The sequence below is a fragment of the Stylophora pistillata genome, chromosome 14 (genome assembly GCF_964205215.1).
Source record: "Stylophora pistillata chromosome 14, jaStyPist1.2, whole genome shotgun sequence".
Lineage (NCBI taxonomy): Eukaryota > Metazoa > Cnidaria > Anthozoa > Scleractinia > Pocilloporidae > Stylophora > Stylophora pistillata.
Window position 1 is genome coordinate 22,492,630 of NC_142532.1, and position 26,894 is coordinate 22,519,523.

Sequence of the window (26,894 nt, forward strand, 5' to 3'; positions counted from 1 at the left end):
AACTAAAAGGGAATTTTTTGTGTCAAATATCTGTTCTTATGTAACAAATGTTACAAAAAATGATTGCACATCAGGTATTAGTAGTTCTCTTCAGCAAGAAAACAAGTTATTTTATTCAACACTTGTTTTCTTCGTGTCGACATTCAATATGCAACTTCACAGACTCTTGGACTAGAATAACAACATTTTTTTCACTTGAGCAACACTTTACTTGACTTGGAGGCTAACGATTGTGAGATCATGTTCAGCTATGCAACAGAGCCATAGAGGAGACAGGCAAAGTTTACAAAGCAAGGTACATGTATGATACACAGGCAAGGTTTAGTTATCAGCGTCTTTGCCATTTTTTGTTTCTGCTACCACTGCATCAGATGCTTTAGTTGAAGCCTGCACAGAGAATAAACAACAAAAACAATCTGAAAATGCATTAAAAAAAAAAAGATGGATGAAATGTGATTAACAAAGAACTGTTTGGTGGATTTTTCAGTACATGATGTCATTGTGTATGAGAGCAATGTACATGGTTTGCTCACCTTCTTTTTCTTTTTCTTTTGAGTTTTCCTACTTGCTGATGTAGCAAGTATGTCCTGGAAAATAAAATAGAAAACATGACAAAAAAGTTGAATCCAGAATGTTTTTTTTTTCTTTCGACATTCAAGAAATTCACACCAGACAAACTTCAAAAATACAAAATGAATTGTTCCTAATGATATTAGATTGGAGAACTTGGTATTGGATCAACTAATCCCCCTTTTTAAAATTCCCATTACTTGCCTGCTTGATTTAGTATTGATATTGTAAAGAGACATTTTGTCTTAGTCCCTTGTGGGAGTACATTTCAACATGATTTTTCAAACCACCAGTGATCAAAGTGGCTCAAACAAACAACAACTAAAGATGATCTAGACAACCATGATCCCCAAAACGAGGACAAGTTTTCCCGGAAGCACAGTTTCAACAGTGATCACAAGGTTGTCCTGACCATCTTTAAAAGTGACATGACTGGAATGATGGCTAGTCTCTCATATACTGGGTTCTGAAATAACTAATAATTGACAGATAGATGTACCAGAGGGGTAAAGTCAGTGAGTACAAAGGACCAGTGGGTACAGCTGACCAGTGGGTACAGCTGACCAGTGAGTACAGAGGACCAGTGGGTACAGCTGACCAGTGAGTGCAGAGGACAAGTGGGTAGAGCTGACCAGTGAGTACAGAGGACCAGTGGGTACAGCTGACCAGTGAGTACAGAGGACCAGTGAGTAGAGGACCAGTGGGTAGAGCTGACCAGTGAGTACAGACGACCAGTGGGTAGAGCTGACCAGTGAGTACAGAGGACCAGTGGGTACAGCTGACCAGTGAGTACAGAGGACCAGTGGGTACAGCTGACCAGTGAGTACAGAGGACCAGTGGGTACAGCTGACCAGTGAGTACAGACGACCAGTGGGTACAGCTGACCAGTGAGTACAGAGGACCAGTGGGTACAGCTGACCAGTGAGTACAGAGGACCAGTGGGTACAGCTGACCAGTGAGTACAGAGGACCAGTGGGTACAGCTGACCAGTGAGTACAGACGACCAGTGGGTAGAGCTGACCAGTGAGTACAGACGACCAGTGGGTACAGCTGACCAGTGAGTACAGAGGACCAGTGGGTACAGCTGACCAGTGAGTACAGAGGACCAGTGGGTACAGCTGACCAGTGAGTACAGACGACCAGTGGGTACAGCTGACCAGTGAGTACAGAGGACCAGAGAAACAGTAGGAATAGAGGACTGGTGGGAACAGAGTACAGAGGACCAGAGGGCCAAAGGACTTGAGGATAAGTGGGTGCAGAAGACCAGAGGAACAGTAGGAACAGAGGACCGGTGGGTACAAAGGACCAGAGGACCAGTGGGTGAGTGGAACAGTGGGAACAGAGGACCAGTGGGTACAAAGGACCAGAGGACCAGTGGGTGAGTGGAACAGTGGGAACAGAGGACCAGTGGGTACAATGGACCAGTGGGTGAGAGGAACAGTAGGAACAGAGGACCCATGGGTACAAAGGACCAGAGGACCAGTGGACCAGTGGGAACAGAGGACCAGTGGGAACAGAGGACCAGTGGGTACAAAGGACCAGTGGGTTCATAGGACCAGAGGACAAGTGGGAACAGAGGACCAGTGGGCACAGAAGACCAGTGGGAACAGAGGAGCAGAGAAACAGTGGGCACAGAGGACCAGTGGGTACAGAGGACCAGTGGGCACAGAGGACCAGTGGGCACAGAGGACCAGTGGGTACAGAGGACCAGTGGGCACAGAGGACCAGTGGGCACAGAGGACCAGTGGGTACAGAGGACATGAGGGCAAGGACCAGATGGGACACAGTGCCAGAAGACACCCAAAATTGTTGAAATCCTATGGCTGCATTTAAATTTATTCATGTAAGGTAGCAAATCAACTCATTTTCCTTGCATTTCTGTGCGCTCAGAATATTATTTTCTTTTCCCTTTCAGTCACAAGTCTAAAAGGCTGAGTATAGTTGTATGACAAAATTTTTCCCTATGCAAAAAGCAAAAAATATTAAGCTTTTCTTGTTACCGCATCAGATTCTCCTAGAGTTTAAGTGTTGTAGTTTTTTCAGACTTACGGTAAAATATGTTTTATTATATAATCAATAAGGAGGCTACAAACTGCCACCTTGGTTCCAGTCAAAGCAACTTAGCTATACCTTTTCCGCTTAACAAGCAATTTATTTGACCACAAACAAAACTATTCGTCATTACTAGCAAAGTAAGTAAAGTCTGTTTAGGAGCCTAGTGGCCCGTTAGGCCGGTGCTTAACTCCGGTTTCTGTAGCATGAAGCAACTAGGAGTATTTCTACTCCCCCCTGGATGGGATGCTAGTCCATCACAGGGTTACCCCAGCATTAAAATTGCCAGTACCCATTTATACACCTGGGTGGAGAGAGGCACTGTGAGAGTAAAGTGTCTTGCCTAAGAACACAACACAATGTCCCGGCCGGGGCTCAAACCCGGACCACTTGATCCGGAGTCGAGCGCACAACCATGAGGCCACCGCACCTCCAGATTCGTCATTACTAACCAAATTAAATAATAATTAAAAGCTTTTTTCTTTTGCATAGCAAAATCCTTAACCAGAACTTAATCCAAACTTTTCTCCATAAATATTTCAAACTGACACATTTTAGAATTGTTACATTGTCCATTATCTCTATCAGCTGGTAACTTCTTATAGAACAATCACTTTAAACGTAAGTGATATGTGACTTTTGCTAAAAATTTATTGTTGTTGTTGTTGTTATTGTTGTTGCTGTTGTTTTAATAAGGAATTGCCCTGGGAAGAGGAACTAACAGAAATGAAGCACTACACAGATGGATCAGTCATCTTTTTAGTGGTAATAGAGTGGGAGTTCGTCTAGCTTATGCTCTGTTAATGATAGTATTCAATCACATAAACCACAAGGACAGAAAGTCATCGAGCGTACTTCCAGAGGAAACCCATGTGCTTCACGAAAGACTCAGGTTAATAGAACGTGTTCATTCCAGAACACGTCAAATCTTTGAAAAATCAGATGAAATATTTGGCATTGGGTTGGAAACTTTGGATAAAAGGGAAATAACTAACAAATTAAGAGGGCCACAAAGTAATCGTAATAACCATGTGGCCCCTTTGAGTCAATCTGCTGCAATTGACATATTGAACAAGGCACAGTCAAACATGGCTACGTTTCAAAGCCTAACAAATCTTAGTAATTCAGGAACAGAAGTGTCACATCGTCACTTTAAACAGATTCAGTAACTTTGTTTTCTAACGTTGAACTCAGTATGGATCGAGCATTGTCATTGAGCATGATAAAAAGATAGACGACATTTTGAAGAGCTGTTCAATGTCCCAGGAGCATATTCCCAAAGATGTAGATGGTTGTTTTTGAGCTGTGGCAAGGAACATTATTCGCATCACAAGGACAGGAGAAATAGATTGTTAAGTGGTTGAGCATTTAACTAATCTCGGTCTTTTCAAACAGAGTGAAGACAGCTTAGTCACCAAACTGAGAGAATTAACCGTTTCAAGAGTGGTCAGGAGAGAACAGGCAACACTATGAAAACTTCCTAACCACTGACAATTTTGAAAACGAAGTTGAGCAGTTTTCCCATCGTGGTTATTTTACTAGAGAGCTGGGAAATCTTATGGTTCTAGCCATGGCTAACTTCTTAAAAATGCCAATTGTGATCTTTTCATCTCTGGAAAACTTCCCAACTATTCCTATACTGCCACGTCAACTGTCACGTGGTATGCCTTCGTTGTTCTTATCATTTAATGCTGCTGGTTGTGGGCACGACTATGTCTGTCGAGAAAATTATCTCTTGGAGCCAGAAGAAAAGAAAATAAAGAAGAAAGAAAAATGAGCCAAGGTGTTTTGCTCCTGTGGAGTCAGGAGGAAAGGCCAAGAGTCAGTTGCAAATATTTGCAATAACATAATTGGTTCATACTCGAGCAGGTGCAAGTGTCTCAAAGCTCGAGTAAGTTGCTCCGGAAGTTGCACATGCCGCGGTTGTTCAAATCCATTTGGACAAATATTGAGTGCGGTGCACCACCTAAACAGCGAAAGTATGATTTTTTAAACTTGAACAAGTATACCTCACAAGCACACCTCCATATGAAAAATGCACCTGCCACCAGAGGGAGCCCTGACAAGGGAGGAGTCCTTTGTCATGAAAGAAATTCTACAACTGTCCCTTGCAAGCGGGAAAGAACTGAATACTTCCTCTCTGCTGACCCACTATGATCTTGTTCAATCTATCAGTTACACCCTAAAATCTAAGCTGTTGCTGCACAGAATAAAATCACATGAACAAATCAAGCAAGCCATTGCAGCTCACAATCACGATGCAGCCATTGTGGTGGCCTTATTTAAAGACAGATTGAACTACGTTCCTCAAAGAAGTGAACACCATCAAACGTGCTGAGGAATGCGATAAACTTTTGCATGCTTTGTTGAATTTTTGTTACTGTTGCACACATGACAAACAGGCATTTTGAAAATGAATAGATCTTGTTGCTATATTAAGCTGTACTATTTTACAAATCTAGATAATTTTTTCATGAAACTTGAGAAGAGGCTTTCAAATTAATTATGTCAGCCACAATTCTTTAAAGTAATTCAATTTTTACATGTGACTATCATGTACTCAAACATGAACGGATAAATATTCATTAAAATTCATTTCACCTGAGAATAGCTCTTACAATTTACTGTGCTCACAAAATAAAACTTAAACAACAACACAGCAAATAACTAAATATATCAACCTTCGCAACTTAATAATCAGGGCTTCTTTCCGATCCTTTTTTCCCATGTTCCCCGCTGTTCTCCCATTCCTCTGCACCCCAACTTCCTCTGGTCTTCTGTACCCACTGTTCCTCTGGTCCTCTGTTCCCACTGCTCCTCTTTACCCACTGGTCTTCTGTGCCCACTGTTCCTCTGTACCTACTGGTCCTCTGTACCCACTGTTCCTCTGTACCCACTGGTCCTCTGTACCCACTGTTCCTCTGGTCCTCTGTACCCACTGGTCCTCTGTACCCACTATTCCTCTGGTCCTCTGTACCCACTGTTTCTCTGGTCCTCTGTACCCACTGTTCCTCTGGTCCTGTGCCCACTGGTCTTATGTGCCCACTATTCCACTGGTCCTCTGTACCCACTGGTCTTCTGTGCCCACTGTTCCTCTGGTCCTCTGTACCCACTGGTCCTCTGTACCTACTGGTCCTCTGTATCCACTGGTCCTCTGTACCCATTGTTCTCTGTACCCACTATTCCTCTGTGCCCTGTCCTTCTGTACCCACTGGTCCTCTGTACCCACTGTTCCTCTGGTCCTGTGCCCACTGGTCTTATGTGCCCACTATTCCACTGGTCCTCTGTACCCACTGGTCTTATGTGCCCACTATTCCACTGGTCCTCTTTACCCACTGTTCCACTGGTCCTTCATACCCACTGTTCCACGGGTCTGCTGTGCCCACTGTTCACTGATCCTCTGTACCCACTCACATAACCCTTCTGCTACATCTATCTGTTAATTATTAGTTATTTCAGAACCCAGTACATGTATGTGAGAGACTACCCAGGTCTTCTGTAACTCGATAAGCAAAGGTGGCACAATCTGCTTATTGAGTGATATGGTGAAAAAAAAATTAACAAACAAAAACAAATATTTACAACTTTATAACACAGAGCCTCCTGGAGATTATCCTACCTTGATCTCTTGATCTTTTATTGAGTACTCTGATTGTACTAGTTCAGAGTCAAAAGGTCCTTGTGTAATCCTGAGGAGAAAAAAAAAAGTTTCAGTAATTGTTAAAATACAGGCACTTTTTAGTGTACAAAAGGAAAGAAAAGGGTAATTCTGCAGTCTGACATCAGCTGACAAATTTTACTTAACAGCATCTGCATCTACTTAATAATAATATAATAATAATAACCTGTATTTATATAGCGCTCATATCTTGAACTCATGGTGCTTTACAACACTTTACGGGGGACTTTACCAGACTGCTAAGCAGTTTACAATCAAATGAAAGCAAATATAACAGATGCCCCCTTCCCCAATTCCTAGAAACCAGGCCAGACCACATCACAGTAATCTCGTGAAGTGGGTTCTTTAATGTCCCCTGCCTAACTAAATTAACTAATTAATAGATGCAGGAGACGGGACCTCCATTTATTTGTCCTTATCCGAGAAGACTAGAATATCTAACCATTTCTTGATCAATGTTATAGAAAGGTAGCATATTCTTCTCAATTATTTTAAGACCCTGAGTGTTGGTCCAGTCGAGGCTCGAACCCTTGACCTCCAGCACAACAGTCCGGCGCTTAACCAATTGAGCTAACCAGGAGGCGGTCTACTTCTTGCACTACAAGACAAGAGAATTTGCTCAACCATCAAAACAATTTAGTTTTTGGCTTCAAATGAATAAATCACCACACTGCTATTCATGGAAATGTTTATTGGATTTAATTTGACTTAATTTAATTGCAGTAAATATTCGCTTTTCATTTCACAAGTCATATGAATTTAATTAATAACAAACTGTACCAGATTTCTCCGCATGGAAAGAAGAACCCTCTAAAATGTGCCCTGCACCCAATGTGTGGTTTGCTAACTCAGTCTGTTACACCCAACTAGTATCTAGAAGGCATGGGTTTGAAATATGAATTTTTTTTTCCAGGCTTCTTTTCAGCTAATGCTTAGATTACCACTCACTTTCCCATGAACATGATTTTGGTTGATTTTCAATCTGCTGGTCCAAATGAAATTTATTGAATTCCAACTTGTACATGGAGATAGAGTGATGCTATTCCTCACCTGATTGGTCCATTAGGCATGATTAACAATGTGAATTTGAACTGGGCTACATATTCCCCTAGAATAAAGGATAACAAGCCGTAGACTGTGAAGAAACATTGATAATGAGGGGGGGGGGGGGGAGGGGTGGTTCATTTTCATATTGTAATTTGTAGCCAGGAATAATATGGAAAGATTACGAGTGTCAAAATAAAAGTAATGGCACTGTCTTATGGTTGGTGTCTCAATATGGGATAAAAATAACTAAGAATGAATGTCATCAATGCATACGTTTTTGTCTCAAAAAAGATTTTTTCTGAGCTCTGAGCATGACTGGGACATTAAAATCCTGTCTTCTTAACTGACCTTCTTTTTCCCACAAGACATTAAAAGGTTCTAGAAGTTGATGGTTGCAGCATTCCACAACACCCATTTTTGCTTTTTTCTCGTCTTCAAAAGCTCTGTAAAACAGAATGCAGCAGGTAGATTATAAGCATGAAATGACCAGACACAGTCTAGAACCACTGCCAATTTTCAAAGTCATCTACCATTTTTTATACCAAGTAAAAAGTTTTAAATTTTGTTAAATACTATGATTTTCAGTTGAATAAGGTGATAGAGAAGTCTGGCAACCACATTTTAACCTTAAAATTGTGTTGTCACAAGTGACTAGCTCCATTTTCATTGGCAAAGAACTGTTTGACCTCTTTTGGAGTGCTTCTCAGTTGGTGACACACTGCTCTTTGAGATTTGGTTACCATTGGAAACAAAAATGGCTGTGCATGACAACATAGTAGTTCTACAGTCAAAACCCTCACCAAACTTTTACCACACAATCAAATGAAAATCCTAGTAACATCAAGTGGTGGTACCTTAAAGTGAATGGCATGGTGGTGAATTTGTTACACACTTCACTGTAAAAAACTGAAAAAAAAAATATATAGGAAGCCCTCAGTTCATAATTGAAAACTTTTTGAAGAAAGTTTGTTTGTTCTCCAGATGTGGGAAGAAATGGAAAGACATGACCACAAACCTCTAGAGGCCTTCATTTTCAACTGATAGATGTTTTCAGTTTTTTTGTACACTGTCGTTCGCGTGTCTTTCTCCTTAGTTTTACCATCTCCTGTGCTAATTAGGATATCAACTGCGAAAACATCATGTACTGAAAATTCACACTTGCTATGGTCTTTCCTGGCAAAAAAAGGTAATAAAGGTTTAAGTCAAAACTCAAGCCAAGCGACCCATCCAACAGCAACTCATTCCAGTGTCCAGAGTATGAAGCAATTAAGAGTAATATTACTCCCCCCTGAGTGGGTTGCCTTTACACTGCAATGTTACCAGCAGGAATTTAAATGAATAAATAGTCAGGATTCCCTGACGTTTCACCAGTACCCATTTCTACTCCTGGGTGGAGAGAGGCACTGTTAGAGTAAAGTAGTTTGCCCAAGAACACAACAGAATGCCCTAGTTAGGTCTCAAACCCAGACCTTTAACCCTTTGACCAATAAGAGTGGCTAGCATCTAATTTCTCCTTACAATATCACCCCTGAATCACACATTAAGGTCAGGAGAATAAAGGAAATGATCACCAACTAAAGAAGCTCTTGATTATTAAACAAATTCTCCTTGTCAGCACCCTGGGAAATGTAAGGAGAACAGTATAGAGAATATACATGCTGATGTTGATGGTCCAGCCCACTGACCATCAGGCCACTACCTCCCACAAAAAAGAAAAACATAGGGATTGCTGCACTGGTCAATCTCTCATTCCCATGCATTTCTTACGACTGTAGCGCTGAGAATTCATTGTGAAATCAAACAATATCTCCTAATTGATTTTTTTTCTATTTTCTCACCAACTTTATGCTTGAAAAGGTGCAAATTTTATTAAGGAGAATTTCCTTATTGGTCACTTCAAGGATGAGAAATGAACCAGTCACTTAGTTACCTTTGCTGTTCTGTAGGATTTTGTATAATTGCCTTTTCACCATCAATAATGTTTCTTTTCAGTTGATGTGATAACATTCCTGTTGAAAAGAAAAGAGAGTATCAAAGCTCTAGCTTGTGCAAGCTGGCAAATGACTGTGGAGGAAATCTGGGATTTTTAGAAAAGAGAACTAAATAATTCTATCAAATAATGTGATTAAAACAAAATAACCTTACCCTCAACTGGCTTGCACTGAAAGGCCTCGGCAACTTTCTGTATTTGATCTGTGACTGTATAATTCTGCAACAGCATTCAAATTGTCTAATTGCAACTTATGGTTTATAACCAAATGTCACAGCAACTAGAATAATGCTTACTAATCCTGACAAAAATAACTGAAAAACTGAGGCTAAAATTCATCAACTTTTTGGTTATTTTGAAAGTGGTTCAAGGTTATTTAGTGTTTGGATGTAGTTTTTGAAGTCATGACAACCCTCCTTCTGAAAAATGTAACTCATCAGAACATTTTTTTCGATAACTATGAACAAAACATCCCCTTCCATGCTGCATTAATGAAAACTCTTTAAGTAATTTAAAACTCTTTTGATCTTACCTCGTTACCTGCTTTCACAAGCCTCTGTGCCACTTCAGATGCTAAATATGCCGCTAGAAGAACATCAGCCTTTTTGCCAGTTACTTTGTTGTCCTAAAATCGTATATCAAACAGTCATTACTGTGTCAAATTAATTCCAACTCTGATTTGCCCAAAATTTAAACTAAACTACCTTGGAAGCACCAACAACAATTGTATGTCCTACAACTGCAATATATCCATCAATGTGAACACCAAGGTCTCTAGGAAAAACAGACGAACAGAAAGAAAATAAAAATCACGGCAAGGCTATATCTTCAAATCAGCACTTTAAAGCTTTAGCTCCTGATAGTGACTGGCTTCTTTCTTATTACCGTATCTCCCTTAAAAACATGGGAATGACCTTCTTGTTTGATGTTTTCAAGGTCATTTTTTTCCCTAAGGAAATGAATAGAGAAGAGCAAAGAAAATATTGATACTGATGATAACAATGGCAATCCAACTTACATTTTCACCATATCACCATCACCAATGGTTATGTCAGACTCACTCATAAGGGGTGAAAAATGGCAGACAATGTGGTTTACTGAGATGCATGTTGGAAAGGCAATACCTAATAAAATAATGATACAAATTACAAAACTGCTTCTAGTTAACTTAGACAAGTACGGAACAAATATAACAAACTGACCCCCCATGATACAAGAATTGGAGATCTTCACTGGAGGCAGACTACATCCTACAGCCCACTGTATTTTGGCTAAATTCTTCAACTAAACTGCAATTAGATGTGCTATCAACCATCAATATTTATCACACAGGCCCTTTGTGGGTGGGTTGTCTTAAATCAATTAAGTGATTAACTGTTCATTATGCAAACCAAACAGGCACAAACTAATTCACATTGCCAAGATTTTGGCCTGTAAGTGTAAAGTAACAAAATAGAAGAACTTTCCTTTTCCATAACAAACTTTGGTAACCCAGATGGCAAAGAACTTTTACAATAATGAAACTTTGGGGGACAAAGCTGCTCTGTTAGTTGGGTAACTTTATTTACAAAGTCAGCCCAGCTCACATAAATATTAACAGCCCTGAATGGATGAAATGAATGAATGAATGAATGAAATGAATGAATGGATGAAATATGATTAATATGACAAATATCAGAAACAAATTCTATTAGGATCAGTGGAACCAAAAGGCTACATTGATGACAAAATATCCCCTGAAATGAAGTCTACCTTTCTTAAGTTCTTTTTCTTTTTTAAAAACCTTGCTTGTTTCCTCCAAAACAAGGTCATCTCCCATTTGACATAATGTTCGAGCAGTAGTTCCAACAGTAGCGGCATCTATGATCTTCCTGAGAACACCTTTCAGAAATACAAACTAGATCAGTAAATTGTTATTAACTCTTAAACTCCCAAGATCTGATTGTTAAATTCTCTTCTAGAGGTGTGACACATTTTCTAATAAATTGGTTACAAGAATTTGGTGTTTGATCAAGGTAACAACTTCTTAATGACAAGATTGAATATTCTCATTACCAGTTTGCTGGGTAATTTATGGGTATTTTAGGGGAGAAGTTACAAGTTAATCACTTCTGGGAGTTACAAGGTTAATAGTGCAATACACCTTTGGAGTTTAGGGAGCGTTACAATACCCTATCAATTAAAAACCTCTAAAACCTCATCTAGATCTTGATCCTATACATTCCCTTCTTTTTTTAATCCCTTATTTACCAACATTTTTTTTTCTTGGGATGGTTAATGGAAACCTGAATCTCACAAGCCCTGTGTTTTTTTGTTTTTTTTCCAGGCTACTCAACCACTGTTTAATAATAGTGGTAGTGAGACAAGTAGATAAAAGTGAAATGACATTATTTATGTTAATACTATGGGAAGTACCTGTAATAAGGTATTAAATCAGCTTAATTTTTCTGTCAAGACATGCAACTTATTTTCAAGTACATAGACTATCATGTAACTTATTATTTCTTTTCTGGTGAGGCTTCTGATATAAATCCTACAGAGATTATAGGTCTTACTTTTACAAAGTTCACCCATATATAGTTTGGGGCGGTTTACCAAACTGATGCCTCATAATTTATTCAAAGGCTTCGATTACACAACTTCTGCAGCTTAACTATCAACAAAGATTCTTAAATTTCCAGAATCCTTAACCAAAATTAATGAAGATATTGGAAGAACATTATTGATTGCCGTAATTAAGAAGAAAAGACGTTTTTAACAATCTATATCATACGAAACCAAATTGAAAAAGGCTGAACTTGTTGAAAAACCAGTGAAAGATCTTTGTCGGACATGATTTAACTATTACAGTTACCTCATCGCGGAAAATAATGTGTTCTCTTTTGTGAAAATCGAAGAGTCTGAATGACATTATTTGTACTTACGGTTTGCCATATCGCCAGCCATTTTGTACTTCGTAACAACAACATCTTCAGCAATGGTTGGATCTTCTTCCTCTCCTGAATCACTACCTTTGTCTGCCATTTTATCCTCAATAAAAAAATACTCCTCTGCGAAACAAAACCCTCTAAAATGGCGGCGAATTTACTTTGCACGTGCGTGGAGAAGGTAGTACCCAGGATTCCCTGCTCGAGTAAATTCTTCTTAGCATACCCCTGAGAAAGAACGGAACTCTTTTCTCCCAGGGGGAGGGCATAGGCTGAGTCACGAGGGGTTACGTGGCTGAAGTTTTGTGAATTTGTAGCAAATCTCCTTAGAAACTTTTATTTTGTAGAACGTTTGAACATTTGATTACTATTTTCCGGTTTTTGTTCCTTTGATCGCAAGTGTGATTCGTAAGACTCTGAGAAAAACATGATCAAGGTTGTTATTCTTATCGGAGGTCCAATGAAAGGTAAATTGCAGCTATCTCAGCTGCGCTCTGGACTTCAAAATTAAAGTCATGCAGTTTTATTTAACCCTGCTTTTCTTTTGGTCAACAGGAACAAGGTTCCGTCCTCTTTCCTTGGAGTTACCTAAACCCTTATTTCCTATTGGAGGATACCCAGTGGTGTACCACCATATAGAAGCTTGCAAAAAGGTACTGCTGAATCGAAATAAACTTTGATCGAGCTATCAATCAAATCATATGATTTCCTTTAATCAACCTATCAAACATTCGTTCTTTTTCGTTCACTTCTTATTCGTTTCCTTTGGTGTTTTAACCTCTTGCAATTTAAAATTGAAATCTCAAATCGAATAAATCATTTTGCTGTTCAAATACGTCAATACACAGAAATTCTCAAAGAAATATCCTGAAAGTAAATGAATTCTGAAGTTATCACCGTCTTTGTTTACTTTAGAATGACTCAGTGACTTGCAATTTTTACTGACACAGAATTAAGTCGTTCCCTCTAAATCTAATATTTTGCTCTGGTCAGTATCATTACAAGTTACCTGTCATTTGCTTATTAAATCTTGGTCCTTATTTATTTTTGAGTAAACTGAGTTTGTAAGTATTTTTCATCAGCATGTAAACAAATTATTCTCAGAATTAAAAATCACAGGTTTATTTTCTTATTTTTTCAGATTCCAGACCTCAAGGAAATTATCTTAATAGGATTTTACCAGTCAAGTGAAAGTTTGTCAAAGTTTATTCAGAATGCTCAACAAGAATTTAATATTCCCATCAGGTATTAACTCTTCACACCCGAACATCATTATGCATATTCTCCATACTGTTTTCAATACGTTTCCTAAGGTGCTGACAAGGAGAATTTGTTTAACAATCAAGAGCTTCTTTAGTTTGTGATCATTTCTTTTATTCTCCTGACCTTAATATTTGATTTGGGGGTGATAATGTTGGGAGAATTTGCATCTTATCACTCTTAGAGCTTAGGGTTGAATGAGACTAACAGGTTTTTGCCTTGTGGCTATTCACAATATCTGCCATTCACATGTATGAAGACTTCACAGATTCCATGATAACGTTTGAGATATTCAATGAGAGCCAATGAAAGTTATCCTTTTCAGGTGATAGCAGCACTACCTGCAGTACCTCTTATTATTGCCTATTATTATATGGCTGTGTCTCACAAGGACTGGGAACCACTAAATTCACAAATTTGATTGGCTGAAATCAATATTGAAAGCGATCTAGATTTTCCCATCTAGACTGGCATTTAGACTGGGCTAAAAAAAAAAGGTACGAAGAATATGAAAAATTGGCATATAAGACACAGCCATATAATAAACATCTTATTAGGCAAGCTAGGTCAGTCTGTATGGATGATTGGAATAATTTCAGAGCTGAACAAAGAGTTTTCAGCAATCTGATTGGTAGAGCGGTTCCTTATATGACGCTATATAAACCGCTCTGCGCGGTTTATATAAAATGTTAAACTAAAATGTTATTAAATGTTACTAAAATGTTATGATTTTAGAAATTTCTCTGTTGTTCAGCTCTGAAATTATACTTAAACAATTATTCGCCTCAGGTTCTGTGAATATTGTCGAATAATCCCCTCAACTTCGTCTTGGGGATTATTCGACGATATTCACCTCGCCTTCGGCGAATAATTGTTAAATCTTGACCTCGGTTGCTGGCACAGACCTCACTGCATTCGGTCTGTACTGGCAACCTCGGTCAAGATTCTCCCATACAGACCTCCTGCTCAGTTAATAAGAACTAAAAATTGCTCTGAGTTCTTGACAATTAACAGGTAAAAGCAGGGGTGTAGCAAGTCATTTTTGGCTTGTAAGCCTGTTCCATACCTCATAAGTATAGTGCTGCTGAGGAAGGTATATATATATTCCAAGAAAAAATAAATAATTATTCCGTTAAAAGTTTGTAAGCTCAGTCTTACTGGCTTAAAGGGAGATACACGCCTGAAAAGGATTGCTCTACCGGTTTGAAAATTTCTTTAGCTGTTGCCCTTCAAATAAGGAGGAACATTGTGAGACCTTGTGAGGTCACTGCATGTGGCGTGTTCTTGTACTTTGATTCATTCAGGGGTATAAACAGGAAGAGGCAAACTTCTGGGGAAGCCTCATGAAATTCAGTAGTCAAGAGTAACCAATGACAGACTAGCATCTCATCCATGGAGAGACTAACCTAGTTAGCTCAAGTGGTAGAGTGCCAGACTGCCATGCAGGAGGTCGGGGATTTGAGTCCCAGACTGAACCAACACTTATGGTCTTAAAATAACTGAGGAGAATGTGCTACCTTTCTGTTATATCAAGAAATGGATAGATATTCTAGTCTTCTTGGATAAGGAACAAAAACTGTAGGCCTCCGTCTCCTGTATCTTCTCGGTACTGGTTAGCAGGGGACGTTAAAGAACCCATGCACTTATAGCAAAGAGTAGGGAATATGGCTCCCAGTGTTGTGGACTGGCTTATTTACTGAAACTGGGGGCATCTGTTAAAATTACATCACAAAGAATTGTAAACTTCTGTAAGCAGTCTGTTAAGTCTCTCACAAAACATAATTGTAATGCGCATTTTATCATATCCCAATGTTAATTTGTGCAATATAAATATTGAATTATTATTATTATTATTATAGACAAGTAATACCCAGGGTTATAGCTAAGTAATTACCAGTGGCAGATCTAGACCTTGAGCTAAGAGGGGGTTGGTTGATAGCATTTTTGTTTGTGTGTGTTCACCTACTGGCATTTCTTCCCTCTGCATTTATTTTTTCTACCCAAGATAAGAGGGGACCAAGGCCCCCCATGCCCCTTTCCTAGATCTGCTACTAATAACATTGCCAGCTGAAATTTCAAGTGTGGCAGTTGAAAGGTGGTGAACAATTGTAAGTGTGTAACCTGCTGGGAAGTACCCATTATTCTCTACTGAGTAATCACTCACCAAAAATCCAGCCAGTGATTGCCGCTTTTTCATTTAGGAAATTTCATCAGCAGTCAGAACCTGGTGACGACCCTGAATACCTTAAGTCACTTCAATCTGCAAAAAACTATGATAACACTAACCAGATGAGCCTCTAATGGTTTGATCAATGATCATGACATAATTTTACTTTTTGAAAGGTACCTACAAGAGTTTCAGCCACTTGGAACAGCAGGAGGAATCTATCACTTTAGAGATCAGATCGCTATGGGTGACCCTGAGGCCTTCCTTGTCCTGAATGCAGACATCATAGGAGATTACCCTCTCACTGACTTTGTTGAATTTCACAGAAAACATTCAGGAGAACATTCCATTCTTGCAACAGAGGTTTGAAGAATTCTTGTCTTTTACTTTTGATAACAGTGTATGGTAACAGGCCTGATATATATCTTATTAACCAAGCGCGAGGGCCATACTGGGAGAATATTGGCCCAAGGTCTTGACAGTCAGGACCGAGCACAGCTCGGTCCGTACAAAAAAGACAGAGGGCCGATATTCTTCCAGTACGGTCCTGAGCAAGCTTGGTTAATAAGAGATTTATTATACAACTGAAGTTTAAAGGGACACAAGTGCAGTATCATTCGGGACCATTCGGGACAGTGCACGGTCCAATACTGAGAGAATATTGACCGGCAATAGAGCATTTTGATTGGTTGATTTTAATTATTGGCCCTCTGAATGCTCAAGTCGTGTAATAATTCTCAATATCACCTGGCAAGGTATTCAGTTTTGGGTAATTTTGAAGAACCACTTCCTGGACATTAATCCTTGGGTAGATTGCTCATTAGAAACCTGCTGGTTATGGACTGTTCTTCACAATTACCACTTTCCTATAAGTTATTGCCAATGTTGAAAGCAAAAGCTGCAAATACTTGTTACTCATACCTTTAAGTACAGTTGTTTCGCTGCCCACACAAACATGTTAGGAGGAATTTCTTTTTTTAGCTTGACATCAATGTTACAAGTTTATTTGTTTCTGAGGAAGTTGTCGCACTACTTAGGCAGCCAAGTAAAACAATAAGTGGGTTATCAACTGTAGGTTGGTAAAGATAAATAATCTGCTGTCAATGGTGTATTAATTTTTAAAAGCTGGTCCATGACAGAAACTTGTTACAATAAGTACTGAATTCCTCTTTGTTAACCCGTATAAAACATTTTACAGTTGTGTACTTAGTTGCCAAGCCTTTGATTTGAAGTGAGGCTGAAGGTGTCATTGTTGTGATAGAGATCAGTATCTAGTTAGCATGATAACAAAGAAATTTGCGTTTGAAAAGCAGCAACATCTCTATCATAACAAGGTCACCCTTAGCCTCACTCTTGTTCAAAGGCTTGGCCACCAAGCCCACAACTGTTAAAAAGGACTATTCTTCCAAGATCCCATTAGTAATTCTCCTTACTGTCTGCCATACAATTTCTATGATTTTAGTTGAGAGAACTCAGCATTGGATCAACTAGTAATCCACAATTGATATTTTTCTTTATTCTCATCACTTGTCTGCTTGATATTATATTGATATTGTAAGGAGAAATTCTGTCTTGGTCACTCATTGGAGTTAAAGGGTTAAGATTGAAGTGCAATCCTTGATTACTTTCTCACGAATTAAAAATAATTGGTTTTTACTTTTAACCTTTACCAACAGGCCAACAAAAAGCAAGCTCACAACTTTGGTTGTTTGGTTCAAGACCCTGAGACACACAAGGTTTGTGAGAATTACTCACAAAAAAAATTAGTTAAATGGAGAAGTGCATAGAGATTTTATAGGCTATTTTTTTCTGGATTAGTTGTTTTTCAAAGATGACATGTGCAGTTCTTAGTAAGGCCCAGGGGCCTGTTTTTTAAAGGTCCTGTAGCCTGTTCTTCAAGGGCCCCTGGTAACTTAACAGGCCTGTAGAGCAGTTGTCACATGTGATTTCATTCAAGATGGGAGTTTCAAAGTTTTGAAAATTATACAGTTTAACCATCAGCTAAAGAAAACAAAATGGACTAATAAGGGTGCTAGTACTTGCTCCTCTGTTCTTTGAATTTTGATTTTAAAATGGCTTTAGGCTTTCTCTCCTCTCAAGACTATTGAGGTGGCCCAGGTTTGTTAAACTCAATTAAATGACATATAAAGGGACCTATTCAAGGCTGGGTGGTAATATTATCTTCCTAAAGTGTGGCTGCTTATTCGAGGCTGGTCATTTAATGGAATAAATGCTGTATTCAGATTGGAAACCCTCTAATTAATATCTACCTCATTTTGATGTGGTAGAACTTGTTTTATTTTGCCTTTCTTATAGTTTGTTTGTTCTTCATACTCATTAGGTTTTGCATTATGTGGAAAAGCCAGAGACCTTTGTGAGTGAAATAATCAACTGTGGCATTTACATCTTCTCACCAGCTGCCTTGTTTAAACTGATGGGGGAAATCATTCAAGAGAATTATCAAAAGATGAGGTATGCATTAGACATAAGATCATGTTTATCTTGGATCATAAGTATGTCACGGCCAGCTGACATCTTTTGGCAAGGATAACCCTATTTAGTGCCTTTTCATGGTCAGATACCTTTGCATTGGAGAAAGAGAGGAGGGGAGGGGAGGGGATCCAGGGATGAGAATTTTACCCTCCTCCCTCCTCCCCTGTGTACTCAGCTGTCTCACCTTCAGCGATTTATTGAAAAATATTGCAGATTGATGTTCACGCTTTTGTGTTTCTTTCCCATTCCCTGCTGTCTTAAATCTCCCACCTCCTGTCAGTTCATTTCCTGTCTCTTTTGCCCTTTGCCCTGCTGTCTTTTTCAGTTGACTGATTTTTAAGCACTGTTGATGATGATCATACTTGTTTGTTTTTATTACTTCAGCGAAGAACCATTTCCTGGTAATGTGGAATCTGTCAGAATGGGCGAGGATGTTCTCGCTACTTTAGCTAGTGCAGGATCACTTTATGCATTCAAGTCAAGTTCATTCTGGTCATCCATCAAGAATGCTGGGTAAATCTTTAATCATCTTGTAGAAGTAGTGGTCATTTAAAACTTCTTACGGTAATTCCTTAATCTCAGACAGTAACCTTTATAGGAAATTTTGGTGAGCAGGTTAGGAACTTTGGTCTTTGAGACCTCCAAGAAAAAACTAGCAAACTGCCTTACATTTTAAAATGCAAATGGCTAACTCTGGCTGTATTTGGTTCAAAATTTTAAACATTGATCTTTCAAATCAGCATTCAACTAATTTATTCTTGCATTTTTCACATTGCCATAGCTCCATTTTGTTGTGTATAAATCACACACAATGGGCAATTCCTCTATTTACTCTGACTGATGAAGGGCTAACAGTGGAAACATCAGCTTCTGAAACTGTTAACAGTGGCCAATGGTGATTTCTTCTGATACTCAATTGAAATTGCTGTGATAAGCGTGCATTTTACTGGGATCCTCAAGGTTATACTTTCTTGGAGGGCCATTCAGAGCTATCTGAACATATCTATCTGCATAAGCTATCTGCACCTTTGTCTATGATGATATTGACAACATCTGGAATCACTGGTCTAAACTCTACAAAGACACAATTGATTAACATGCGCCTATTTTGAAAAAACGTGTCAGGATTTAACAGCTTCCTTGGATCAACGTACAAATTAAAAAAGAAATTCGTCAAAGAAACAAACTATACAGTCAAATTATATCGCCATAACAGAAATGATGAAACATGGAGTGATTATAGAGTCCAAAGAAACCTGGTAACTAAACTTAAGCAAACCTCAATAAAACATTTTTGCATGAATTCTGCTGCTAATGCTACTACGCCTGGTGGATTCTTTAAGTGGCTAAAACCCTTATTGCCGTCCTCTGGTCAAGATAACTCTAACGAGACATGCATAATTAATGAGGGAGTAGTTGTTGATGAGCCTTCAAACCTGTTCAATGAATATTTTGCCACACCTGCACTTTCTCAGGATGCCTTGGAACTTTCACTAGAAGAATTTGACAACCATCCAAGTATAATATCTATCTCTTCGCAAAATTTAACTTAGGATTTTCCTTTCAGCCCGTTAGTGTTGAAATTACCAAGAGAGCTCAAGACTAATAAATCATGTGGCCCTGATAACATCCCGCCAAATATCCTCAAGTTATCTGCGTCAACAATTAAAGAGCCTCTATCTAAACTGATAAATTACTGCATAACAAAGTCCTCTTGGCCATCAGACTGGAAACTAAGCCATATTACCCATCTAAAAAAAAGATGATACCTCATCTGTAAATAACTACAGACCAATCAGCATACTGTCTGTCATCCCAAAGTTATTAGAAAAAGTTATGTACAGCCAAATGATGCTTTCAAGTCTAAGTTCTCACTGAGTATGTCCGGGTCCGGGTTCTTGAGAGGCCATTCTTGTTGCACTGCTTGACTTAAGATAGTGGAATATTGGAGACTGGCTCTTGACTCTAAGAAAATAACTGGAACTATATTGCTATTGACCTTTCTAAAGCACTTGATTCAATCTGCCACAATCTACTATTGGCTAAACTGCAGGCCTATGGTTTTAACTTATGATGCTACTGCCTTCTTTCAATCATATAATAATACTCATATAATCATACTTGACTGATCGTCAACAAAGGGTCAAGTTTCATGGTATATTCTCTGAATGGCGTCCAGTCAAATGTGGCGTACCTCAAGGTAGTCTACTTGGCCCCTTGTTATTTTAATTAATATTTTTCTAAATGACCTAAACTTTTCCAGACAAATCTCATCTCTGCGTCTATATGCTGATGATACTACAATTTGTGCATCTAATCGTGACATCATCACTCTGGAAACATCATCACTCTGGAAACCTCATTAAATCTAAACCTTGACATCCTGGTCACCTGGTTCTCTCAAAATTATCTCATTGTTAACAGTATTAAAACTCAAGGTACGAGACTTGGCAGTCACGCTTATGCATGTCCCTGAATTCTTCATTGGTGACTCTAAGGTGGAATTGTCAAACTCACTTAAAATTCTTGGGGTGACTATTGACAACAAACTGACTTACAGTGAACACATATCTAACATGCTTAAGAAAGTCTATGCCAAGATTGGTGCTCTAAGATGACTCAAAAGACTGATGCCTCACAGCGTGTCTTTATCTCTTTACAAGGCCTACCTGCTTCCTCACTTGGAATATTGCAGTCCACTACTTATTGGAATCAATAAAACTTTAAGCTCTAAACTAGAGTCAGTCAACAAATATGCTATTAAAACTTTACTAAATTTAGGCAACAATCTTGATTATGATACTATCTTATCCTTGAGTGATATGCGGTCTCTTGAACATAGACGCTATAATTATAGTTCTCTTATTTTATTGTACAATTGCAGGAACTCTAATGGTCCAGAATACATTAAAAACTTCTTCCAAATTTGCCAAACCAGATATAACTTAAGAAGTAGGGGTATTAATCTAGTACAGCCTGGTTACAATAATAAATTTTTCCATAACTCTTTCACTTATAAAGTCAGTCATCTCTGGAATAAATTACCTGCTGATATAAAATCATCAAATAAGATTAGCGAGTTCATTTGCAAGCTCAAGACTTTTGATTTCAGCAAATCGTTAGGACCCAGCTGTCAGTGCAGGTCTTGTTTATAGTTATTATTGTTTATATGTACATGTATTTCTCATATTTCTCTCCTTACCATTACATTCAATTTACATATTTATAAACACTTAAATTTATCTTTTCATCACCATTTTTATATTATTATTTGTACCTAATTTTTATAGTCTTATGTTTTATACATGAGCCTCTGGTTCAGGCAATTGGGTAACCATGCCTCACGTAAAGACATTAAACTTGATTGTTGTTGTTGATTGTTATTCAACTGATGTAAAAAAAACTTTTATCTTTTCTTGAACAGGTCTGCGATTTATGCAAATAGAAATGTACTCGCCATGTATCACAAAACTCATCCAGATCTTTTAGCTCAGAGTGGAAAAGGCCAGCCACATATTAGAGGTAAGAACTAGCAAGTGTGCACAATTTATCTTGCATTTGATATTTCCTTCACCATTCTGCCGCCATAAAGAACTCCTAGTTTTGATATTTCACTATTAATCCCCTAATTGATATTTTTCTTTACTTTCATCACTTTTCTACTTGGTATTGTATTGATAATGTAAGGAGAAATTCTGTCTTGGTCACTCATGTTAACTACATGTTTCAGGTGATGTTTACATTCATCCAAGTGCAGTTGTTCACCCATCAGCTGTGGTGAGACTATTTTCAATGTTCTTGTTTGCTTTCAAATAGTCCTTTCTCTTGTTGAATCATTTACTGAGTGACTTATGGACTGCCCATATGTTTATCTGTCTGTCTGTCTGTCTGTTTGTCTGTTTGTCTGTCTGGCCAATTACCCAGCAGACAGCTGACTTACTGACTGACCATTGAACCACTAAAACATCCTTAACTTAGATGTCAACTGACTGATGTACTAACTGTATTCACAACTGACTTGATGCTGACTTGGTTATCCAACAACTGACAAGCAATTCCCTGACTGAATAACTACATGTGGAAGTGACTAACTGGCCAACTGATGGACTGAAAGATTGACTATCTGACATATTGACTAACTTACTGACTGACTGGTGGACAGAATTACAGATTGACCAATGAAACCATTGAGTTTCTGCCTGATTGAAAAATGTATACGAACATAGATCACTTATCTTGGCACATGACTGTTTCTATAACTTTTACCCACTCCCATTTTGAAGCTGTTTACGAAATATGAGTGCAACTATAACTTGCGTAAGAAATTGACCTTTTTATTACCAAAACCAAACACTGACTGAGTTCTTCGCAAGTCCACGTTACAAGGCCGCATCTCTATGGAATTCTCTTGACAATCATACAAGTGCAATCTCAAGCAAAAGCTTATTTAAAAATTTCTAAAACACTAAACCTCATACGCTTAGTTAAATTTATAGATGAATAATATTTTAATTAATTTTTAATTAATTGGGTTAATTTTTAAATATTCCACCGTATTAGGTTCATTAGGTCAATTAGGTGATTTTAAATCAAGGTTAATTAATTAATTAGGTTATTTTATATAATTTGGATATAACAACAAAGTTGAAATGGTAAATTGGCCACCGTAACGACGCAGCCCCAAACAGTTTCTTTAGAAACTATCCGCCTTTATTCATAATTTTTATATACACGAACATATAAGGTTAATTAGGAAAATTAGTTTTTATTATCAAATACACGACCACATCAGCTCCGCTGTAATTTTTATCGTGTTTAAATAAATGTTGTTGTATTTATTGATTGTTCAAGTGGCAGACTGCCTGTCTGATCGACTAACTAACAACTAATTGACAAGCAACAGACACATTGATCAACACTTTGATCACGACTTGAATTAGGCAATGCGCCTTTTTTAATACCTCGGAAAGGGAGGAAGGGAGTGGATTTTGGCTCTGTCACCAAGAATTTACCTGATTCCCCTCTAAGGCTCTGTAGTATTCTGATGATGTCCCACATTGGCAGTCAGTTTTTGATAGTCCCCCCCCACCCCCCCTCCCCCTTCATACTTGTTGGCGACAACTGATCCCCTCTCCACTCCCCTTGAAAAACCATGTGATCACTCAAATAAATCCCCCAACCCCCCCCTCTCAATAAATAATAATAGTTTGTCCTTTAATTAAATGTATTTTTTTTCTTTCTTTAACAGCTTGGCCCTAACGTGTCAGTAGGAAGCAATGTTGTAATTGGCGCTGGAGCCCGAGTAAGAGAAACAATTCTACTGGATGGAGCTGAACTGAAGGTAATGGATGGGTTAACATTTGATTTTGATTATCGATGAGGTACTTGGAAACTTATGTACGACTGTGGCTCGAGGTGATGACTTACGGACCGAGCGCAGTGAGATCCGTGCCTCATGACCGACAGCCAAATATTTTCCTGTTCGACCCAATCAAACTCGCTCAATAAACATTTCATCATTGACCACTAAGTGTTGAAAATTTCAATCTAAATAGGACGCGATAGATGGGCACACGCCGCCACATGAGCCCCCCCCCCCCCCCCAAAAAAAAAAAAAAAAAAACTCTACAATTAAAGCTTTTCCTCTATTTTTTCAAGTCAGAACAAGAAACTCCTAGTTCCTTGAAAAAGGCAACTTTTTTTCTCATTTCCGTTTTCCTTTAAGTTTTTGCAACAAAGTGACGCGAGGGCAGCAGGGCCGGACGGCTTTTAGCGGACCGGCTCAGGTCAGCACTGTATACGTCCGCGTTCACTATGGTTTTCTATGGGAATGCGCGAGCGGGGCTGGACGGGTCATATTATAATACAACAGACTGAGTTTAACCCAGGACCTCTGCAACACCGGTGCAATGCTCAACCGACTGAGCTTACAAGCCAACTGGTAGCGGGTTATTTATTTTGTTGGTTTGTAACATTCAACCGCGTCCTGGCTAGCTCAATTGGTAGAGCACTGGACTGTTGTGCGGGAGGTCGAGGGTTCAAGCTCCGGCCAGACCTACACTCAGGGTCTTAAAATAACTGAGGAGAATTTGCTACCTTTTTATAATATCAAGAAATGGTTAGATATTCTAGTCTTTTCGGAAAAGGACGAATAATCCGTAGGCCCCGTCTCCTGCAGGGTTAGGGGTAGGAGACGTTAATTTCTCACACACGAGATTAATGTCCTCCCCTAGGGTGGGATGGGTGGGTGTTCTGAGGGCCACAAGTTCATTAGCTTCTAGCTATTGAGTGCTACCCCTCTATAAATAAAGCTTTCTCTCTCTCAACAGACGCTTGAAGTGATGAATGAACGACTTTGATTATATGAAGATTATTACGTATGATACACGATCCTCGCAGTAGAGAGCGCTATTTATGCAATAGCGAAAATCAGACCTGAAAAAAAAAAAAAAATCAGGCCTGTACGGGATTCGAACCACTGACCTCTGCGATACTAGTGCAACGCTCTACCAATTGAGCTAACAAGCCAACTGGGAGCAGGCTAGAAGATTATTGTCGGTGTCTGACCAACTGCACCCCTGTCCTTTTCTTGACCAAACACCAGTCAACTGGTAAATTTTGTGTTCAGAGAGGGATAGGTGCGCAGTTGCTCAGATACAAACATTAATCAAGGGATTATGAACTGTTAATAATCTCTTGCTTTGATTCAATGTATCGTAGTAAAGTCTGTTTAGGAGCCAGAGGAATGTTTGACGCTGCCTAATACCCATATCTCATTTGTATTTTTTTCGTTCAGGATCACTGCTGTATTTTGTACAGTATCATTGGCTGGAATTGTTCGATAGGAATGTGGTCACGTGTCGAGGGCAGTCGCTGCGATCCAAACCCAAATGAGGAGTTTGCAAGGCCTGATGGGGAATCCTTATTCGGAGAGGATGGCAAATTGACTCCATCAATTACAATACTAGGTAAGAAAAAACAGGTTTATTGTGCGGGCTCTTATCGGCTTCTTGTGAGAGAGACGTTTAGAGTGTCTAAAGCAATTTGGGATCGGTTAGGTCTGGTTTGTGTCTCTCTCTGATTGGTCCAGAAAACTCCCGCCACTTTCTTGACCAATCAGATTCTAAACTGAAACCAATCGCGCCTTGGTCACTGGCGTTTTCTCGCTCTTTTTCATTGAGATCTCATTGGCTCCTTTGACATTTTCCCTTGTTCTGATTGGCTATTATGATAACTTTAATTGTGATGTTACGAGACTCAATCGAACTGCGTTTTACTTACCTTGAAACTATATTGGTCGTGCTTTGATTGACTTTGATTGTACGTCACTCAGTGGAGGAGTGCTCCTTAAAAAAAATTTGTAATCTTAGCTTAGATGAAGAAGATATTTCAGCACCAAGCTGATAACTTAACCGCAGCTTTTTTCTTACGTTTTAGGTCGAAATGTAACAATACCTGGAGAGGTAATAGTCCTTAACTCGATTGTCTTGCCGCACAAAGATCTTGGCCAAAGTTATAAAAATGAAATAATTTTGTAGTGACCAAGATCATGACAAAGTTCTAGATGAATTTTAAAAGTGAGGTAAAGTGAGCTAAATTATGTGGTGTTGTCTGTACAAGTTTTTTAAAAGGATAATGATGGCAAAGTATATTGTGTACGCCAACTATCGTGCAGGTGAAGTCCATCCATTTCACAGCATTACGTTGTGATGAAAACCCGAAATTCTTATCATGAGTAGATTCCCAGTGAGGAAAGACGAAAACAAAATCCGAAGTAACTCAATAAATTTCTATCGTATAAAATTGTAAATGTTTCAACATTTGAGCTGCGCGAGATTTTTGTAATTTAGTGTCAGTAACCTTGAGATTCGCATAACAAGACCTACTGAACAACTTAATATACTTGTGTTGATAAGCTGATACTATTTTATTGTTTAAACGTGTTAGTATTTTAAATAAAATTGACTTTCGGAAGGGATTTTTTTTATAATAATTTTGTCCACAGGTTGACATAAGTTTGTTACTTACAGCGAGCTAAGTTGAGGTCGTGCTTTCCTGCTTTCAAATTTTAATCAAAAATTGTTGTCATCACCGACATCCTTCTGTTATAGACTCGCACCTGTGTGACTGAGAATCGAGAAGGTTTTTGCCAAAAAAAAAAAGTACTCAGAGACACCGAAAGGGCTTGTGGGTAATTGTGAATAATCCTTACGGTATTCCACTATTCTATTGAGTTTCTGTGTCAGGTTCCACGATAGCTTAGGAATTTAAGCATCTTTTAATTCTGCAAATCGTAGTAAGATTCTTTTAACATTACTTTCATGGATTTGCATTTATTCCTAAATCTATATATTTAATTGATGAAAGTAAAGAGAGAAGAAATATTAATTAAAAAAAAAACAAACAATTCCTCGCACACCTAACGATCTCGTTTTAGTCATGTTTGTACTTTATGGTAAATTCAATTTGTAAACTTGACCTGGGCTGCGAAAGATAGCCGGTATTCAGTTCCTCGTGTGAACTCAGACTTTTTGGGTCCCGCTGGTAAATTTTGTGTTTTTAAAAACATGTTTACAAAAAGGTGTTTTATAAATTGATTTGGTCGATGTGTGTTTGGGGTGAAAGTCCACTAGTTAAGTCTCGCTATTTGTGACCAAGTTATCAAGGATAAAAAACGCCGACCTGTCGGAAACATTTTTTTACTTTGTT

At 38.6% G+C, this 26,894-nt stretch overlaps 2 protein-coding genes across 2 annotated transcripts; one reads left to right on the forward strand and one right to left on the reverse strand.

Annotated features, from left to right (window-relative positions):
* Window positions 1–75: 75 nt before the first annotated feature.
* Window positions 76–12,439, reverse strand: LOC111334539 (proliferation-associated protein 2G4). The gene is made up of 14 exons (XM_088745386.1): window positions 12,263–12,439; window positions 11,091–11,219; window positions 10,357–10,462; window positions 10,043–10,112; window positions 9,871–9,963; window positions 9,494–9,557; window positions 9,279–9,357; window positions 8,364–8,521; window positions 8,203–8,254; window positions 7,697–7,791; window positions 7,352–7,409; window positions 6,242–6,311; window positions 534–587; window positions 76–387 (listed from the first exon to the last, which is right to left on the reverse strand). Exons 1-14 carry the CDS (start codon window positions 12,360–12,362, stop codon window positions 322–324), a joined length of 1,194 nt encoding a protein of 397 aa, XP_088601512.1. The 5' UTR covers window positions 12,363–12,439; the 3' UTR covers window positions 76–321.
* An 83-nt stretch (window positions 12,440–12,522) lies between these two features.
* Window positions 12,523–26,163, forward strand: LOC111334557 (mannose-1-phosphate guanylyltransferase regulatory subunit alpha). Its single transcript, XM_022940344.2, has 12 exons — window positions 12,523–12,732; window positions 12,821–12,918; window positions 13,407–13,510; window positions 15,869–16,055; window positions 17,369–17,428; window positions 18,034–18,164; window positions 18,570–18,698; window positions 21,610–21,707; window positions 21,916–21,962; window positions 23,434–23,526; window positions 24,982–25,153; window positions 25,623–26,163. The coding sequence occupies exons 1-12, from the start codon at window positions 12,693–12,695 to the stop codon at window positions 25,721–25,723; spliced, it is 1,260 nt and encodes a 419-aa protein (XP_022796079.1). The 5' UTR covers window positions 12,523–12,692; the 3' UTR covers window positions 25,724–26,163.
* Window positions 26,164–26,894: the final 731 nt, after the last annotated feature.